The 16569-nt window shown below is 43.2% G+C and overlaps 1 protein-coding gene across 4 annotated transcripts; it reads right to left on the reverse strand.

The window, feature by feature from the left end:
* Positions 1–2617: 2617 nt before the first annotated feature.
* On the reverse strand, positions 2618–16137 carry mgat1b (alpha-1,3-mannosyl-glycoprotein 2-beta-N-acetylglucosaminyltransferase b). Of its 4 annotated transcripts, none has more exons than XM_035634546.2 (4): positions 15626–16137; positions 12210–12258; positions 9122–10369; positions 2618–6002 (listed from the first exon to the last, which is right to left on the reverse strand). In XM_035634546.2, exons 3-4 carry the CDS (start codon positions 9977–9979, stop codon positions 5301–5303), a joined length of 1560 nt encoding a protein of 519 aa, XP_035490439.1. In that variant the 5' UTR covers positions 9980–10369; positions 12210–12258; positions 15626–16137; the 3' UTR covers positions 2618–5300. The 4 variants fall into 4 exon arrangements, with proteins under 4 accessions (XP_035490439.1, XP_035490438.1, XP_035490441.1 ...); XM_035634545.2 differs by having other exon boundaries at positions 14998–16137; XM_035634548.2 differs by lacking the exon at positions 12210–12258.
* Positions 16138–16569: the final 432 nt, after the last annotated feature.

Genomic DNA, 16569 nt, shown 5'->3' on the forward strand with positions numbered 1-16569 from the left:
AACCTACTGGACTGATATTGCTGTGTGCTAGTCTTGATATAAGGCTTTGGGAGATGTAAATCCTGTCAAGTCTTGCTGCACTCACCCTGTTATTGCTGACTCTCACCCATGCGTACTGCCTGGATTGTGGATGTTTCACTCTCCATGCATCTAACAGGTCTAAGTCTGTGATGAGGCTGTTAAGGCTCTGAGATGACTGTGGGCGGGGTTCCTCACTTGTCCTGTCATTGGTGAAATCTGTGGTGCAGTTAAAGTCTCCACCGATGATGAGCTGATTCTGTTGGTAATTCCTCAGTTCATTTCTTAGGAGTGTGAAAAGACCTACCCTCTCCGTTCCCTGATTTGGAGCGTAAATATTGACAAAACAAAAAACTGAGCTTTCTACTTCTGCTCTGACAATAAGCAGACGGCCCTTCACCATTTCAGTAGAAGATAGGAGGGTTAGCCCTGCAGTTGCTTTGAATGGCACAGCTACCCCTACCTTCCCACCAAAGGCCCCAGTCTGTCTCGTCTGCTGGAATGGTATGTGTCTCTTGTAAAAACAACACATCTGTATTTTTTTGTGTTGAAAATTCAGAAATTAAAGCCCTTTTCTGTCTATCTAAGATCCTATCTTAAGGCTCCGCATAAAGAGGTCAGAAAAGAGGAAACAAGTTGAAACGAGCCGCGGACCTGTTTGTGTGGGCACACATAGCGTTTATGTCCCACATCTCCACATTCAAAGCATCTGATCTGTCCGGAGCTGGTATACACCATGTACGAGCCGTCATCGTGCTTCCCCCGGAATTCACGTCCAGTGTCTGTGTTGGCGATTCGAGGAACACCTGCCGCCTCAGAGACCGCACGTGCTTCAGTTTCGGGTCCTTACAGCCCAGACTCACACTTTTGAAATTGCTGGCCAGTTCCAACAGGTCGTTGTGAATAAATGGCGGAACACCGGATACGGTGATCCGTGTGGAGGGAGCGGACAGCGGGGACACCTGCACTAACACGTCCCGGATGAACACGCCACTCTCTATCAGGCGATGGACGAGAGGCTCCTCTGTCAAGAACACAACCACTGCTTTGTTCATTCTCGATGTGTATGACAGTTGGTCGTGTCCTACCTGTTCACCGACAGACGACAACACTTCCTCCACCGTCACGTTATGATCCGGCGGGACGATCCTTGCTCCTTGCTGGAGAGACGGAGGAGGCGTCTCGGAGGACGCCATTCCTCCTAACACACCCGACAAACTGTCGATCCCTCGGCCAATACGCAGACAATTTACAGAAATAAACTCTTACCTGATCATGCAAACAAGGTGAAGAAATACAGGGATAAAACGAAAACCATTCAAATCTCCGCACCACTCGCACGTCCACCACCACCACTCACGCTCACACACACCGGAAGTGGAAGAGGAGGAGGAGAGAGGAGACGAGAACAGAGCAGAGGAGACGAAAACAGGAGAGAGGAGACAAGGACAAGAGAGAGAAGAGAGAGAAGACGAGAGTTTGTGACAAGTTATATTTGATCCCTTGTCACAAAAAAAGAGACGGAACCTTTGAGACCAAGCAAAATACAATGTAGCATGACGGAACTTCACTAACGTCAGGGCTGTTGTTTTCCTCAGGGTTCTACTCCTGCATATGAGAATGTATGAAGTTGAATGAGAACTCAAGAGTCCACTAATTTTGTTCATGTTGAATCACTGTGTTGTGAAACCTTACACACCTGAATGAAACTTTTGGTAGAGCAAACTGTGGCACAGCCTCAGGAACACTGGACGCCCCTAGTCTGATTAATCTAGAGAATCGTGCTGAGGCTGCAGGAGGTAAGCTCAACAGTCTTTTTGACTTTTGACACTTTGGACCCTTGATGAACTGAACATCAAAGACTGTCTTTGTATTATTTATTGAGTATTATTTTCTAACCATTGTTCATCCTTTATGGATGTGTTTTTACTGGCTACTTCCAGTACAATAATGCTCCATGTCACAAAGCAAAAGTTGATGTTTCATGAACATCACAGTGAGTTCAGTGAACGTCAGTGACCTCCCTATAGGATGTGGTAAAACAGAAGATTGCTAGCAGACAAATCTACTGAAATGAAATGTCATGTCAACATGGTGCAGAATCTTAGAGGAATGTTTCCAACATCTGGTCGAATCCATAACATGAAAACTGAGGCTGTTTGGAGAGCAAAGGGAGGAACTAATGAGTATACATGTGGTGTTCCTAATGAAATGTTTTTGTTGAGTTTTAGTGTGGGTTAGACTTCCACATATCAGGCTAATCTACAGGGGTCTACAGCTTTTACAGCCCACCAGTGTTTGTATATACGCCCTGCTGCCCATGACCCAATCTCCAGTCTTTGAGTAAGTTAGCACCAATGCATCATCTGCTGCTGCGACTCCAGACGTGGGAGAGGTGCATACTGCCACTGTCGATCAGGACAAGAGTGTGAGGTTGAAGAATTCTTAAGGCTGAAGTAAGCCTTCCTAATAACCTTTCAATTCACCATTAAACATGAACCAAGATGCACTGATGACCCATTGTTCACCAGGGACAAACAGGAACATGACATGAACGTTTCAGTCCTGCACATTTCACAGGTGAATGAAAGAGTGACTCTTTTAGCATTTGGACAAATATCAAAATAGTTGATTTTATTTATACTGTTAAAGTTATAAACACATCAGGCAGTGGTTTTACGCATCACCATACAGACATTCTTGTTGATAACCTCCCAAAGCTAATTACAGTACAGTGATAATCATTTCTCTGCCTTCTTGTAGCAGAAACAAATAAAACTGTTTTTTCAACTAACCTTAGAGGCCAAACCGTGTGGAACGTCATGGAATCACAATGTGCCCCGTATCAGAGCTTCAGGGTGATCATCAGTAAAATGTCAAACTCATGTCTGAATCTCATTTACAGCTTGGCAAACCTTTAAGAACTTTAAGTTCTAGACTGTTAAATAATTTCTAAAAATATCTTATACATTATAGTTTCATCCTTCACATTAATAATTTCCTTCAACGCATTTAGTCACCAAAATCATTCAGGTGTGGCTTCATAACCTTCTGAAAGGAAAAAGGGAGGTGGACAATTAATATGTTTTTTCCTTCAGCAAAGCAATTATCTTCAACCATCAGTGTCATGGAATTTTTACTGGGCTGCTCAAATACATTAAAGACAAAGAGAAAACAAAAAGATAAGAAAATATCCAAAGACCTGATGGCCCTGAAAGCCTCAGTATGCTTCAAACAAAGGTTTCTGAAATCCATTGACAGAAAAATTGAAGGAACCGTGTCCGACAATTTCGAGCCATCAATCACACACACACGTTTCTCCCCCCCCATGTTTCCTTTTTCCAGCCTTAACCCAACTACTTTCACTTTATGTAGGAAATGAATGCAGCACGGATGCCTTTGAGGACAGAACTTCTGAAGTGTAACATGTCCCACTTGACTTGAAGCATACTGAGGCCTTAATACCAACAGGTCATCTCTCTGCTTCACACTGCTTTCAAAGCCATGTTCATCACCAGCACTATGTGGATACTGCTGTCTGTAATACAAATTGCCCTTTTGGGGACAATAAAGATACCCTTGGCCCTAAGACAACATCCAAAATAAAACGTTTCAGTTTCAAAACCGTTTAAAAATGAAAACTTTCTCCGTCCAGAGAAGGGTTTGAGCTCCATATCAGAAATTATCTCCGTTGGTTGCTTAGTTACAGAAAATGCTATGAATGAGAATGAGCAACTGAAACTAAGATAAGGGATTTCTTTTCTTGGACTGACTGAGGTGGAACTGTCACTGAAAGTAAGTGTTAGCAATGTTTTGCGTTCACTGCTGGCAGTGCAAACAATAACACAAGCCTTTCAAATTCTTATGGGGCAAGCAGCTTTTTCAAGATTTTCAATTTTGAGTGCCCAAAAACTTAGTAATTGTAGCAACAATGATGCATTTTAAAACAACAGAATATTAATATGGATGTAAAAATAGGGCAGCAGTGCTGATAACTGTTAAACATCTGCTACTTGTCCTGTAGTAAACATTGTCAAAGCTGTTTTGTTATGAAGTGTCTGTCAGTTTTTGTTCTTGCTTTCTGGCATCTTCATTTTCATTTTCAACAAATCATTTCTTACGAATTATTATTATTGTTTCTCAGGTCTCATGTCTGGTCTAGTGAAGTTATACTGCAAGTGTCCTGCAGTCATCTCCTGGAATGAAGACACCTCAGTCACTGAGCACTTAATTTGTTACTGGAGGAATTCTAAAAATACAATCTTATATGATGCTAGGTACTCTTCTTAGCAATCTGTAAGGTAGGGGAAACAACAACAGACAGCTGTAAGTTTTGTCGCAGTGAGCGAAAAATAAAACGTGTGGTTTGTATTGACTTAAACAGAAGAGACCCTTTTTTGTCAGACCAAACCATTGTGCTAAATATTTTGCTTCCACCTAGCACTGGTTCTCCCCACCTTATACCTTTTCCTACAATCTGCTGACCACTTTCAACAGATGTGCCAACAGATTTCATGAAAAGTAATATTTAGGTTGTTGATATTGGATCAGAGCTAAAGTAGTTTCCAAAGTTAGTCTCTCCGCTTCTAATGCAATTCTTTCTCTGAATCATCAATGAAGAGGCCTTACTTCTTAATGATAACCATCAGGTCTATAACTTGAACTTTGTTCAGCGCTTGATATGGCATTTGTTGACCACATAAAACCTTGTAGTTTTTCATATCCTTTGTACACAACTCTGTTTCTGATTAGTTTTATAGACTTCACCAGCAACATGATCTTAAAAGCTGGGTCAATTTCATCAACTTTCCCCAAAACACAATTTTTAACTGATATGATAACTCTGCTTGTTTGTGGCTTCCAGCATTTATAGTATCATCACTTCTTGTTGACGATTCAAATTATTTTCTGCTACCAACCTCCATTTACAGCTGATATACAATACATCAAACAAAGTGGGCCCTTAAAGCAAGGCACGTTGCCAATATCTCTTTTGAAACAGTGTTTAAGGGTGGAATTTTCCTTTCCTAGTTTCCTAAGTTTGAACTTCATGTGAGGTCTGTGTGGCCCTGGACTACTGATCCTGAATGAGCACCCTATTTTAGAAGCTCTCCTGACAAAGGGGTCTGGGTCAAGACTCCACTGATGTGCAGCCCCACCTGTGCCACTTCAGTCCCTCCATGAACCACTGTTTCTGCTGATATTCTTTGGTCTCAGAGAGTTCCTCTGAGTAAGGCTTTCTCCCCTCTTCAACCCCATTTACATTGTACTGAATCAAACTCTCAGCTCCAGCTGATGTCATACTGCATCCATCCCTCTGGTGGAGCCAAGAGCACCCTTCGGCCTCGGTACAGGAAACCCACTATGCCCCTGTAACCTGTACGAGGAACTCCAGACTTCAAGTCATCCATCACCCCCAGATTTCGAGCAAGGACTTTAAAACTGTCGCGGCTGGAGTACTGCACCCTGTATGGTCCAGGGCCTCTTAGGATGCCCCCTTGTTGCAGTTCTTCAATTTTCACCAGTGGTGCACTGTAAACCTCTTTGATAAACCTTCCATCATACTTCTCTTTTAACAAATAAGACAAATTCTGTTTGGTAAAAGGCACAAATTGAGTGTTTAGCTTAATATAACGAAGGTATTGGTCAAAGAATTGACCTAAACTCACGCCTTTACGGCCAAAGGTGATAGTCCGTGAAATTTCTGGCCGGATGCAAGAGCGGTCCTTGCGCTGCTCTGGTTGACGCATCCAGTCATCCCAGAAGGCCAGGGGCCATTTAGGTTCCAGTTCGTCCCACATGTCCTTCAGTAGCATCCAGCCAAGTCCGGGAAAGAAGTCTGTTCTATAGAGAAGCTCTGCCTTGGATGGATCCACCAAGGCATCCTTGCCATTATCATTCCAGGCAGAAACACACCACAGGGTGGGATCAGAGTGCAAAATTGGGTACAGGGCTTGGAAATACTCAAAGAAGTCCGGTGCCACCTAAATGAGAGAAGAGAGATGCAAGATGTTGCTGATTGGGTCCAAACAAGAGGAGAAAAGCATTATTAATAGGGATGCACCAAATTTTCCGTCACCGAAATTGTTCAGGCGAAAATAGCAAAAAAAGCTTGTTCGGGTCTGGCCGAATAATTCAAAAGACTGAATAACTTCTACTGAACAATATTTAAAAAAATGTTTTTTTCTCTTTTGATTAAATATAATTATATCGGCCCAAGAGAGCGTCGGCCCACCAGGGAAAAGCCCGGTATATGCCAGATTACCAGTCCAGGCCTGATTAAAGTGCAATTGTGGAAGCAGCATTTTACTGTTGTAGCTGCTCGAGGGGTAGCAACTTTAGTTTGGTCTCATGGTTTCAAACCTAAGGCTCAGGCCCCTCAAAAAATCACCAAACGAATCTGAGGGATTGTAAAATGAGGGAGAGGAAAGAAAAATGTTGGCAAAAAATTTTTGAAGCTAAATTTGTAACTCTGAGGATAAGCAGTATAAAAAGCGGATGGACAAATAAGTATTCATTTTTCCATGGATTTTCCAAAGGTATTCAAGACATTGTGTTCAAGTGAACTTCATCAGTTTAAAGTGAGATTAGCCAAACAGAGGCAGTTAGTCCCAGTGGAGAACATTTACATAAATAAACCTAGATTGCTAGGCACAGTTTCTCCCTCCAGCTCTTGGTTGCAGTCAGAATTACTTAAAATTTCAGGCTTCAATATTACTTAAATTAATGTGTTGCCAATGGTACACGTTTAAAAAAAAACAAGGGGCTTTAAAAATGTATTTTTCGTAAATCGTATAAATGTCTTATGTGTTAAGTGAAATGACGATTCTTGGAGCTGCTGTATTTTACAGCTGCTAGGGTGCCCAGATCCAACATATGTCACAGCCTTTGAAAGTTCTGTGTGTGTGTGTATATGTTGTTAGCATCTCTGCACTGGCTTCCTGTAAAATTCAGAATAGAATTCAAAATCCTGCTCCTAACCTACCAGGCCCTTAATAAACAAGCTCCATCATATCTTACAGAGCTCATAGTTTATATTATCCCAATAGGTCACTTTGTAAACTCAGGACTACTTGTGGTTCCCAGAGTCTGTAAAAGTAGAATGGGAGGCAGAGCCTTCAGCCACCAGGCTCCTCTCCTCTGGAACCAGCTCCCAGTTTGTGTCAGGGAGGCAGACACCCTCTCTACATTTAAAGTTAAACTTCCTCTTTGATAGAGCTTATAGTTAGAGCTGCTCAGGTGTTTAGTAAACCATTTCTTTATTAAGCTGCTATAGGCCTAGACTGGAACTTATAGCATGAGCATCTCTCTCCCTCTCTATCTCTCTCCTTCTCCCTTTCCCTCTCTCTCTTTTTCTCCCTCTTTTCTCCCTCTCTCTCTCTGCCCCCATGTATTTACATTACATTTCACTAACTCTGTTTTCTCTCTCTCCTAGTATATCTCTGACCCCAGAGCTGCAGGATTATTATTATCAGTCTGGTAACGACTAAAGCGGCAGTTGTACAACCGTCCTCTCTCTCTCTCTTCCCTCCTACTGTCTCTCCTGTCACCCTCTTTCTGACCAACTCTCCTCCCCATTTCTCTCCTCACCCCAACCGGTCGAGACAGATGACTGCCCATAACTGAGTCCGGTTCTGTCAGGTTTCTCCATGTTAAAAGGGAGTTTTTTTCTCTCCACCGTCGCCAAGTGCTTTGCTCATTGTGGGATTTGAGGCTCTATCATTTGTCAGCTTTCTCCTAGGGTGCTCCATTGCTAGGCGACAGAGGTGAGGGGCAGAACACGCTGGTGAAGCCACGTAGGCTTCGTTCTCCGAAGGGGGCGGCCCCTGAATTTGGACGAAGCTATTGTTTGGTTTGGGTCTCTGTACAAACACAATAGAAGAAAACTTGGGGCCTGTACTACGAAGCAGGATTTGCGGTTATCGAGGTAACATCAGGTTTAACCCTGGTTTTATGTCCTACGAAGCTAGTTCTCTTCTTTCCGGGCTAAATCATCATGGTAACTGATGCTGAACGTCTAACCTGATCCAGAGCAGGTTACGTTCCAGATAAGAGATCAAAACTTGTCAACAGCCCAACTACTGACCAATCAGATCACTGGAAAAACAGAGTCATCATTCTACAGGAGCCAGGGTCAAGAGAGTTTAGTGTAAAGTAATAATAAATAAAGCGCAGCAGATATTTATAGATGAGTGAAATCATGTTTATATTCCAGACTTTTCATTTGTCCACTGTGGTTTAAAAACAGTGTCTTATAAACAGAGAGAGAGATTGTCAGACTAAATATATACATAGCTCTCAGGTTCTGCACTTTACAGTTCTTCATCAATAAACAGTTCCAGCAAACCAATCTTCCTTTAACAATACGTCACATAAAGCTCTGCTTATGTCAAAATGCTAAATATTGCGCATATTAATTAGTCCACTTTAGAGTTTTTCATGAAGCTTGGTGGAAAGATGAGACATGGGCCAAGAAAGAATTACATTTTGGAGTGGATCCAGGGGAATAATGCATGGATCTGGATGAAAAAATCAGGCCTTTTTAGGGGACTGATATCTATCTGTGTGCGATTTGGTAAGGATCCTATTAAAAATCCAGATCTTGTGGATGTAAATGTGGTTTCCTAAGTGGGACTCTAGTTGAACTTTGGAGTAGTTGTTTCCCTCTGCTTTCCATCTTTGTGATAAGCTAGGCTAACCTCATCCAGACTCCAGACTCAAGTTTAGGATAATTATGAATATATGCCACACAGCTAGCTATGGTGCACCCATTTGTCACCACAGAGAAGTCTGGGAGCAGAATGAAGCTCCAGGAAAATACTGAAGAGTAATTCTATAGCGGAACAAGGATAGGTGGTGTGGATGTGAGTGTATATATAAAAGTCCTGATACGGAGAGTGATCCTCTCGCAGCCAGAAGAGTCCACTGCCATCCTTGCCCATCACTTTCTCATTACTGCCGACAATTTCCTTTATTTTTTCCAGCTGTAAACGGCTTCCCCATTTTTCTTGTGAAAGTGGTGTATGTCACTACTACTAAGTAAATGATGAGCTACTATAACGTATAGTTATGTCACGACAATAAGGCAGAATTGAGCACTCACCTCCAGGTCATCCTCGACTATGACTACAGTGGACTGGGAAAAAGTATTGAACACTTGGTTGAGTGCCCAGCGGTAATGTCGGGCAATTTTGTAGTAGCCCTGGAACTTCCGGTGCTCTGGCCGCACTCTGATGTCCGACAGGTCCGGCTGGCGTATGTGTGTCACTTGATCTCCATATGAGCCTATTACACGAGCAGTCTCGGCGTGGCCACAGTCCTGGCTGACAATGATTGGATATAGTTGTGGAGAAGGGCGGTACTGTATCAGTCGGTCAAGGCTCCGTTTTACCGTCACCCTGTCACAAGCAATGACTAGAATGGGAATGACTATTTGTGTGCTGGCAACAGAAAATGGCAAAAGATTCTTCTCGACAGCCTCCTCCTTTATTCCAACGGTCTGGTGCTGCTCCAACTTATAGTCTAGAGTTACTGTATGAACAGGCTTCTGTGTATGTATTATTTCAGTCTGGGCCCTGTCATCTACACCGAGAGGAAGTGGAGGTTTTGATGGCTGGTGGACATCCTCGTTTTCGACTTGTTTTGTATCATCAGTTTGTCGTTTACCGACATCTTTCTGCCGAGCCCAAACTGCCCTGTGACTCTCAATCTGCTTCAGGAGCTTTTTCTGGGTCTCAAGTTGAACTTCAACCTCCTCTGCCAGGCGGATCACCTCCCCAGCCAGGTTGACCTGGCCTCCTCTACCAACACCCCACTCCTCCTTTCCTCCTGGTTCTGCTCCACCAACTTCTCCGAGGCGGCCGATGGGAGGGCGACCCCAAAGATAAAGTAGAAGCAACGCATTCCAGGCAACAAACAGGAAAGCACTGCAGAGTATAAGAGAACCTTTCTTGCGAACCATGGCCCAATGACACTAGAAAAGGGATGTGGTTGTGAAAAGGGCTGCAATTCGATGAACCAGAGTGAGAAACCTACAGACCAAGGTGGTAATCTCAGACGGGAAGGAAGTTGACATCCAGTCACATTGTAATTATTTTCCAGATAACAAAATCATCCTCTCTTTTGGGCAGGAGGGTGTGAGGAGGAGGAGTGTCCACTTTGAAATTATTTTACATGGTCCAACTGTGGAACGCATGAATTCCATGAAATCCAAAAAAGACGAGGCAATGAGCAGAGACAAATCTCAAAGAAGATCAGTGAGGGGACGTTGCAAAGGTGCAGAGTTAAAGTAAGAGGGTCACTTTGGGTAGAGGGAGAGTGACTCCTCAGTTGCTATCCTTTAGCCATCATCCTGAAAACAGAGCAGGAAAACAAATGATCAGAAGAATGAATGCAGCTCATTTCAACTGAAAATTATTAAGCAGAAACAAAGACCTGGAAAGCTGCACTTGTGCAGCTGCTTGTGAATACTGTATAGTCACCAAATAACATTGGTTTCTCTCACTAAAAATGGCCTCTTGATGTTTACATTTCTCAAAAAAATGACATTTTTGTATTATATAAAAAGTTAGGTTTCAAATTGGACCTGCTATCTATACATATATACAACATTTTCCATTCAAGTAAAAAGGTTTTGATCAGTCAGTAGTAGGTGAGGTCTTAAATACCATAGCTATTAACAGAGAGTAAATAGACGGTTGACGGTCATTCACTACATGTGTGTAGGCAAACTCATTAAAATATGCAATAGTTCAGTGTATATGATTTAATAGTGGCATTAGAACCAAATCTAGACGGCTGTGGCTCAGGAGATAGAGACGGTCCTGCTGTGACTGCTTGGTAAAGAGCAGCAGCGTGTTAATAGGTGAATGTGACTTGTGCTGTAAAGCTTTGAGTGGTCAATAAGACTAAAAAAGAACCATATAAATACAGTCCATTTATAATTTTGACTTTTACGACCCAGATTGTTCTCCAGGGGAGGTGCCTTTAACACTCCTCTTTATGTTACCATCAACCTTCTAGTAAGTGGACAATCCTCTCCATCTCCTGAGCCAGCAGTTAAGTCCACACTGTGGTGGGTGTCTCTGTGTAACATAAGTTCATTATAAAGTAATCATTTGTTGCCATGTCATGGCCGAGAGACATGACAAGACTACACTTTGTTCCCCGACCGATCACAGTTTGACATCTTTTACGGTGTGCATGGCGTCACCGTAAAGGAAGTGCTTGTGACAGAGTTGCGAGTCTTTCGGTTAGGAAATCACAAGGCCTCTGAGATGTGGCATCGGTTGTCAGTTTGGTTGTCAGTTGACAATACTTATCCACTTATCCTTTAGTGAGAATTCCATTCACTTTCTCAGGTTTACACTCAATATGATCTGCACATTTTGATGACATCTGAGCAGGCCCTGCTAGCTTGTGTACATTCTGACTCAGCTAGTTGTTGTACAGACACACAAGGATAGAGGTAAACATATCAAAACATTCAAGGTTGAATTGTTGTATTGAGGAAGCTGCAGGAATCTTAGATCTGCCTAGATACCATTAAAAGAAGGTGTGCAAACCGTTTTGTATTTTGACTGAACTGACCCTTTACATCAGCCCTCTATTACATGTCTGTCAATATCTGAGATTCTGCTGCGCAGTCAAGGTCCATCTTTCCATGAACAAACAGAGCTCTGCAGTCAAATGACACTACCGAGTGTTTGCAGTGTGTATGTGAAAGTCAATGGGCCTCATGCAAGAACATATTCGTATACTAATCCTAAATTTCTCACACGAACAGACCACGTCGGATTCATCAAACGCTTCGATCTTCAGAAAAATGTGTAAATTACGTGCGTAAACAGGATGAATGTCACCCGCGCGAGAGTGCAGGAGTATTGCAAATTAGCATAATCAACGCCCCCGAAAATACCATATACGGTTTTGCTTCCTGTCCCATGTCAGAAGGAGCTCATTCATGAAAACGGCATTAAAGAGTAAAAAGAAGATTTTTATGAGATCGGAGATTGAAGTTCTGTTTTCACAGATCCAGAAATAAAAGTGTATATTTCAGCAGCATCAGCAGGAGTTATGTGACGGACTAAACCAGAGATATTAATACTGAGTCACCTGTGAGTAGGACTGTCACTGAAATAAAGAGGAAATGCACTGATATGAAAATGGCAACAATAAAAAAAAACACTCACCGCATCAAGATAATCGATAAATGCAAGGATGTCTAGGTGAAGTCTGTCACTGTTAGGGATGAAAAAATACGTAACATAACCAACGATGCAGGCATATTTTGTGCTCCTGGATCAGTTTACCTTCGTTGATTGCAATATTATACAATTAAAGCATGTTATAATTATTTGACATGCCTTCTCTGGCGTGTGGAGCAGTCTACCACCAGCTGTGTTAAAGCTCGTCCAACTGCCCTAACTACACCAACTGGGCACGAGTCAGTGTGTATATAACGCTTGTTGTATGAACCCTCCTGCCTCGTCTGCGGGTTGCCCAGAGAAGCCCTGCGCTAATTTGAGTGAAGTTTAAAGATATGATCTGAAAATAGTTTGCAGGGCAACAATAAACAACTGACAGATAGCCAGCAACTCTGTGCGCCCCCTGCGCAACATGCATGCCAACTGCCAAAGATGTGTGCTCCCCTGGCCATTGCGCAACGATTAACAGGTACAGGAGGCCAGGAGGACAGTGAGACAGGTGAAAAAGAATCCAAGGATCACCACCAAGGCCATCCTGGTGAATCTGGGCTCTGCTGGTGGCAACGTCTCAAGGCAGACAGTCCAACGGACACTGCACGCTGCTGGGTTCCACAGACGCAGACCAAGGAGGACGCCACTACTCCAGATAAGGCACACAAAAGCCCGCTTGGCCTTTGCAAATGCTCATCTGGAAAAGGAAGAAGACTTCTGGTCTTCTGTTTTATGGTCAGATGAAACAAAAATTTAATTGTTTGGCCACAATGATGTATCCTTCATTTGGCGTAAAAAAGGAGAAGCTTTCAACCCTACTGCATCTCCCCACTGTCAAACATGGTGGTAGGAACCTAATGCTTTGGGGGTGTTTTTCAGCCAATGGACCAGGGAACCTAATCACAGTAAACGGCACCATGAAAAAAGAGCATGTATCAAGATTCTCAACAGCAACATCAAGCAGTCTACAGAGAGACATTTCAGCACGACAACGACCCAAAACACACAGCAAAAGTGGTGAAGAAATGGTTAGCGGACAAAAACATTAACGTTTTGCAGTGGCCCAGCCAGAGTCCTGACTTGAATCCAATTGAGAATCTGTGGAGGGAGCTAAAGATCAGGGTGATGGCAAGGAGACCCTCCAACCTGAAAGAGTTGGAGCTCATTGCTAAAGATGAATGGGCAAAAATACCAGTGGAGACATGCAAAAAGTTGGTCAGCTATTATAGGAAGTGTTTGATTGCTGTAATAGCCAATAAAGTCTTTTCTATTGATTATTGAGAAGAGTATGAATAATTTTGGACATGCCACTTTTTGTTAAAATGTAAAAAAAAAAGCTGAGAATTTTTTCACAATGATGCCTCTTGTACATCGTCTTATTATCTTCTGGGAGACGCCTGTTATTTCCAATCAAAAAACACTTGCTGGTTGAATAAAAGTAACTTTAAGTCAAAATTTGCCAGGGGTATGAATAATTTCGGGCTTGACTGTATATATATACTTATATGTTAACATTTTATTTAAATTATTTTTATATAATTGCTTCAAAGTGATTGAAAAAACAATCCATAAATGGAAAAACATGTTTTGATTAACAGCAGACGAATTTACGTGACTCCTACGACAGGTCTCGACCACTCATAAATTCTGTGTATTTGAAAGAAATCCCGAAAAATGAAAACAATGGTGAATGCCGGAATTTGTCCTAAATCACTCGTACGCACGATTTAAGGACAAATCTGTCTTACGAACAGTTCTTGCATGAGGCTCAATGTTTACTTTGTTACTGTTAGCTGATGGAGGGATGAAACAAGTGAGTGAGTGGAGGATGAAGAAACTCAAACTAACTCCTCCACTGGAGCGCCTCAGAATTAGGAAAGCCTAAACCAATTAGTGACGATAAATATAGGCCCAAATAATCCTGTGAGGATGGTCGTCTGGCTGTAAGTAACAGTAGTGGATCTCTGGCTGAGCTTCACTGCTCTGTGACAAACTTTACTCTGCCGAGTATCAACGTATCAACATATCATACTGTTTTACCATCATCCGACAAAGTATACATAGCAGTCACATGTTTGAAGAGTGACAAATGGTTGTGGTAAAGGTCAGGATAGCATGTTGTGGACAATTCAAAATGGATTCCAAATTTAAAACACAACAATCATCTCACTTCAATGTTTGCATGCAGCAAACATTGTTTAAAATGCAGCATTTTAGTAGCTGCAAGATGGCAAATCTCCATTAAAGTTTTCAGGTGATTTGCCAGTTTTCTTTTGCATTTCGTCTTCACATATTTGGAAGTTATTTCAGCCACTTGACTATGTTGTAAGTCTGTCATGTGGTCACGTGGTCACCTGGTCACAGGGTCCCAATACTGTTCATCAACACCATACACTACGTCGTCCAGTTTGACCATAGAGTTGAATCAACATCTATTCAAACAGAAATTGAACAGCATGACTTAATGTATAGGATTTCTTGCTGGACTGTAATATTAGGCAGTAATGGTTTAATGCGAGTACCTAATAAACTGGCAACTGAGTGTACATGATACTGATCCGTTTTGAAAAGGTTCATAGACCAAATCGAATGAGCTGTTTGCAGACTGACAATCAACTCAGACTGCAAGTAGACACGAGGAGCAACAAGTGATGTAGAAAAGTAGAGATAATACAAGAAGGAAAAGAGGAAGTTATTGAAGTGTGGGGACAGAAGAAAACCAGACGTCTGAAGAGATTTAGAACTAAGAAGAAGTGAAGCGAACACAAAGGGTCAAACAAACCTTGCCTGTGCGCAGCCTCGTCTGCTCTTCAATCCTGCAGTTAATGATGCCTCTGACGACGAGAGGAGCGGACAGTGAACAGGAAGAGAGGGACTGTACCAGCTGAGTGCTCTTCTTCAACCCTCCTCCCCCCGTCAGACAACGTGGAGCTGACTGGTAGGATTAGCACAGAACCTACCGAGGCACTTCACCGTCCAGCCCCGGGCTCACGTGACTCCACAGTGGAGGAGCCACTCTTAGTCTGATAACGGCAAGTACTATGTACTTCGAGATCACACACGTGTCCACGGTGCACACGGCAGGTGCGAGGGTCCCAGCTGTTATGCTTCACACACTTCTTCAGGGGGATCGAGCTAGCTGGCAGCCAACAACCGGCTCGCTCAGTTAAAGCACGTGATGCAGTTGGTGTTAAATGCAGCCCAGTCCGAGCCGGTGTTCTCTCATCACTAAAGTCATATCACAGCATGTTGCATTGAAAAATGTCTTGTAATAGCAAGCTAAGCCACAATGCTAACGTGCTGTTGGCTAGCTGGCTAACGCCGAGCAGCCGCAGTGAAGGTTTTCTCCCCAGTCGTGAGTCGTCCTGGTCGAGGACATGAGTGAAGCAGCTGCAGTCGGACTCACTCACCTCTCACATGCCCCTCTGCCTCTTGGAAGGACACGAGACTCGCACCAGGCTGCCGCACTGACTGGCTAGCTGACTGGCTAGCTGACTGGCTAGCTAACGTCGGCCGGTGGAGCCACCCTCACATTTCCTTCGGTGTCACATTCACTGCACATACTGTGTTGGTACCAGCGGCTCCACTGCTGCCCGCACCTCCACCTCTGGTTCACATCATCTCCCCAGCCCTGTTCTTGTATCCATCACCAGGGCTTCTGTTGTTAGCAGGCTGCAGTATGTGCTCCGTTACAAACGTAGCACTGCCACCGCATGTGTGTTCACCACAGACTGTATTCACAGACACGCTTCAGTGAGTCCTTGGCTCAGCCCTGCTTCAGGTTCTCCTGCTCCACTGGCTGTACTGGCTGCCTGCTACCACTGGCTTCACTGGCTGCTACCACTGGCTTCACTGGCTGCTACCACTGGCTTCTACCACTGGCTCCACAGTGGCTGCCTGCTCCACAGTGGCTGCTGCTACACACAGACTGGCTGCCTGCTCCCAGTGGCTGCCTGCTCCACAGTGGCTGGCTGCTCCACATTGGCTGGCTCTCCTTGTCACAGCATTTTTCATTTGGCTACTCACAACTACACTTAAGGATTGTTAACTCTAGTGAGACCAACTCCCATCCCTTACCATTTCACTTTACAACATGCCAACACATGGAAGCCCATTTCTGCCAGGAAAAGAAAAGAAAAAGATGAATGCTTAGTAGAAATTATGAGATAAAAAGCCATAATTTTGAGATAATTCCGTTACAGCAGCACACAGAACTTCTGTTTTCATCACCTCGATGGTGTAGTGCCCTAACAAGCAACCCTGGTAATGTCAACTCTTTATCTCGACTTACTATCTCATGAGATAAGTTCCTTTATTGATAACAGCTATATAAGAAATAGAATACGACAGAATC

The sequence above is a fragment of the Scophthalmus maximus genome, chromosome 5 (genome assembly GCF_022379125.1).
Source record: "Scophthalmus maximus strain ysfricsl-2021 chromosome 5, ASM2237912v1, whole genome shotgun sequence".
NCBI lineage: Eukaryota > Metazoa > Chordata > Actinopteri > Pleuronectiformes > Scophthalmidae > Scophthalmus > Scophthalmus maximus.

Excerpts from the sequence above, each read along its gene's own strand:
- mgat1b (XM_035634548.2), bottom strand. The coding sequence starts at position 9,979 with ATGGTTCGCAAGAAAGGTTCTCTTATACTCTGCAGTGCTTTCCTGTTT. Across the intron at positions 6,003-9,121 it reads TAGTCGAGGATGACCTGGAG|GTGGCACCGGACTTCTTTGA; the intron begins GTGAGTGCTCAA and ends TCTCTCATTTAG.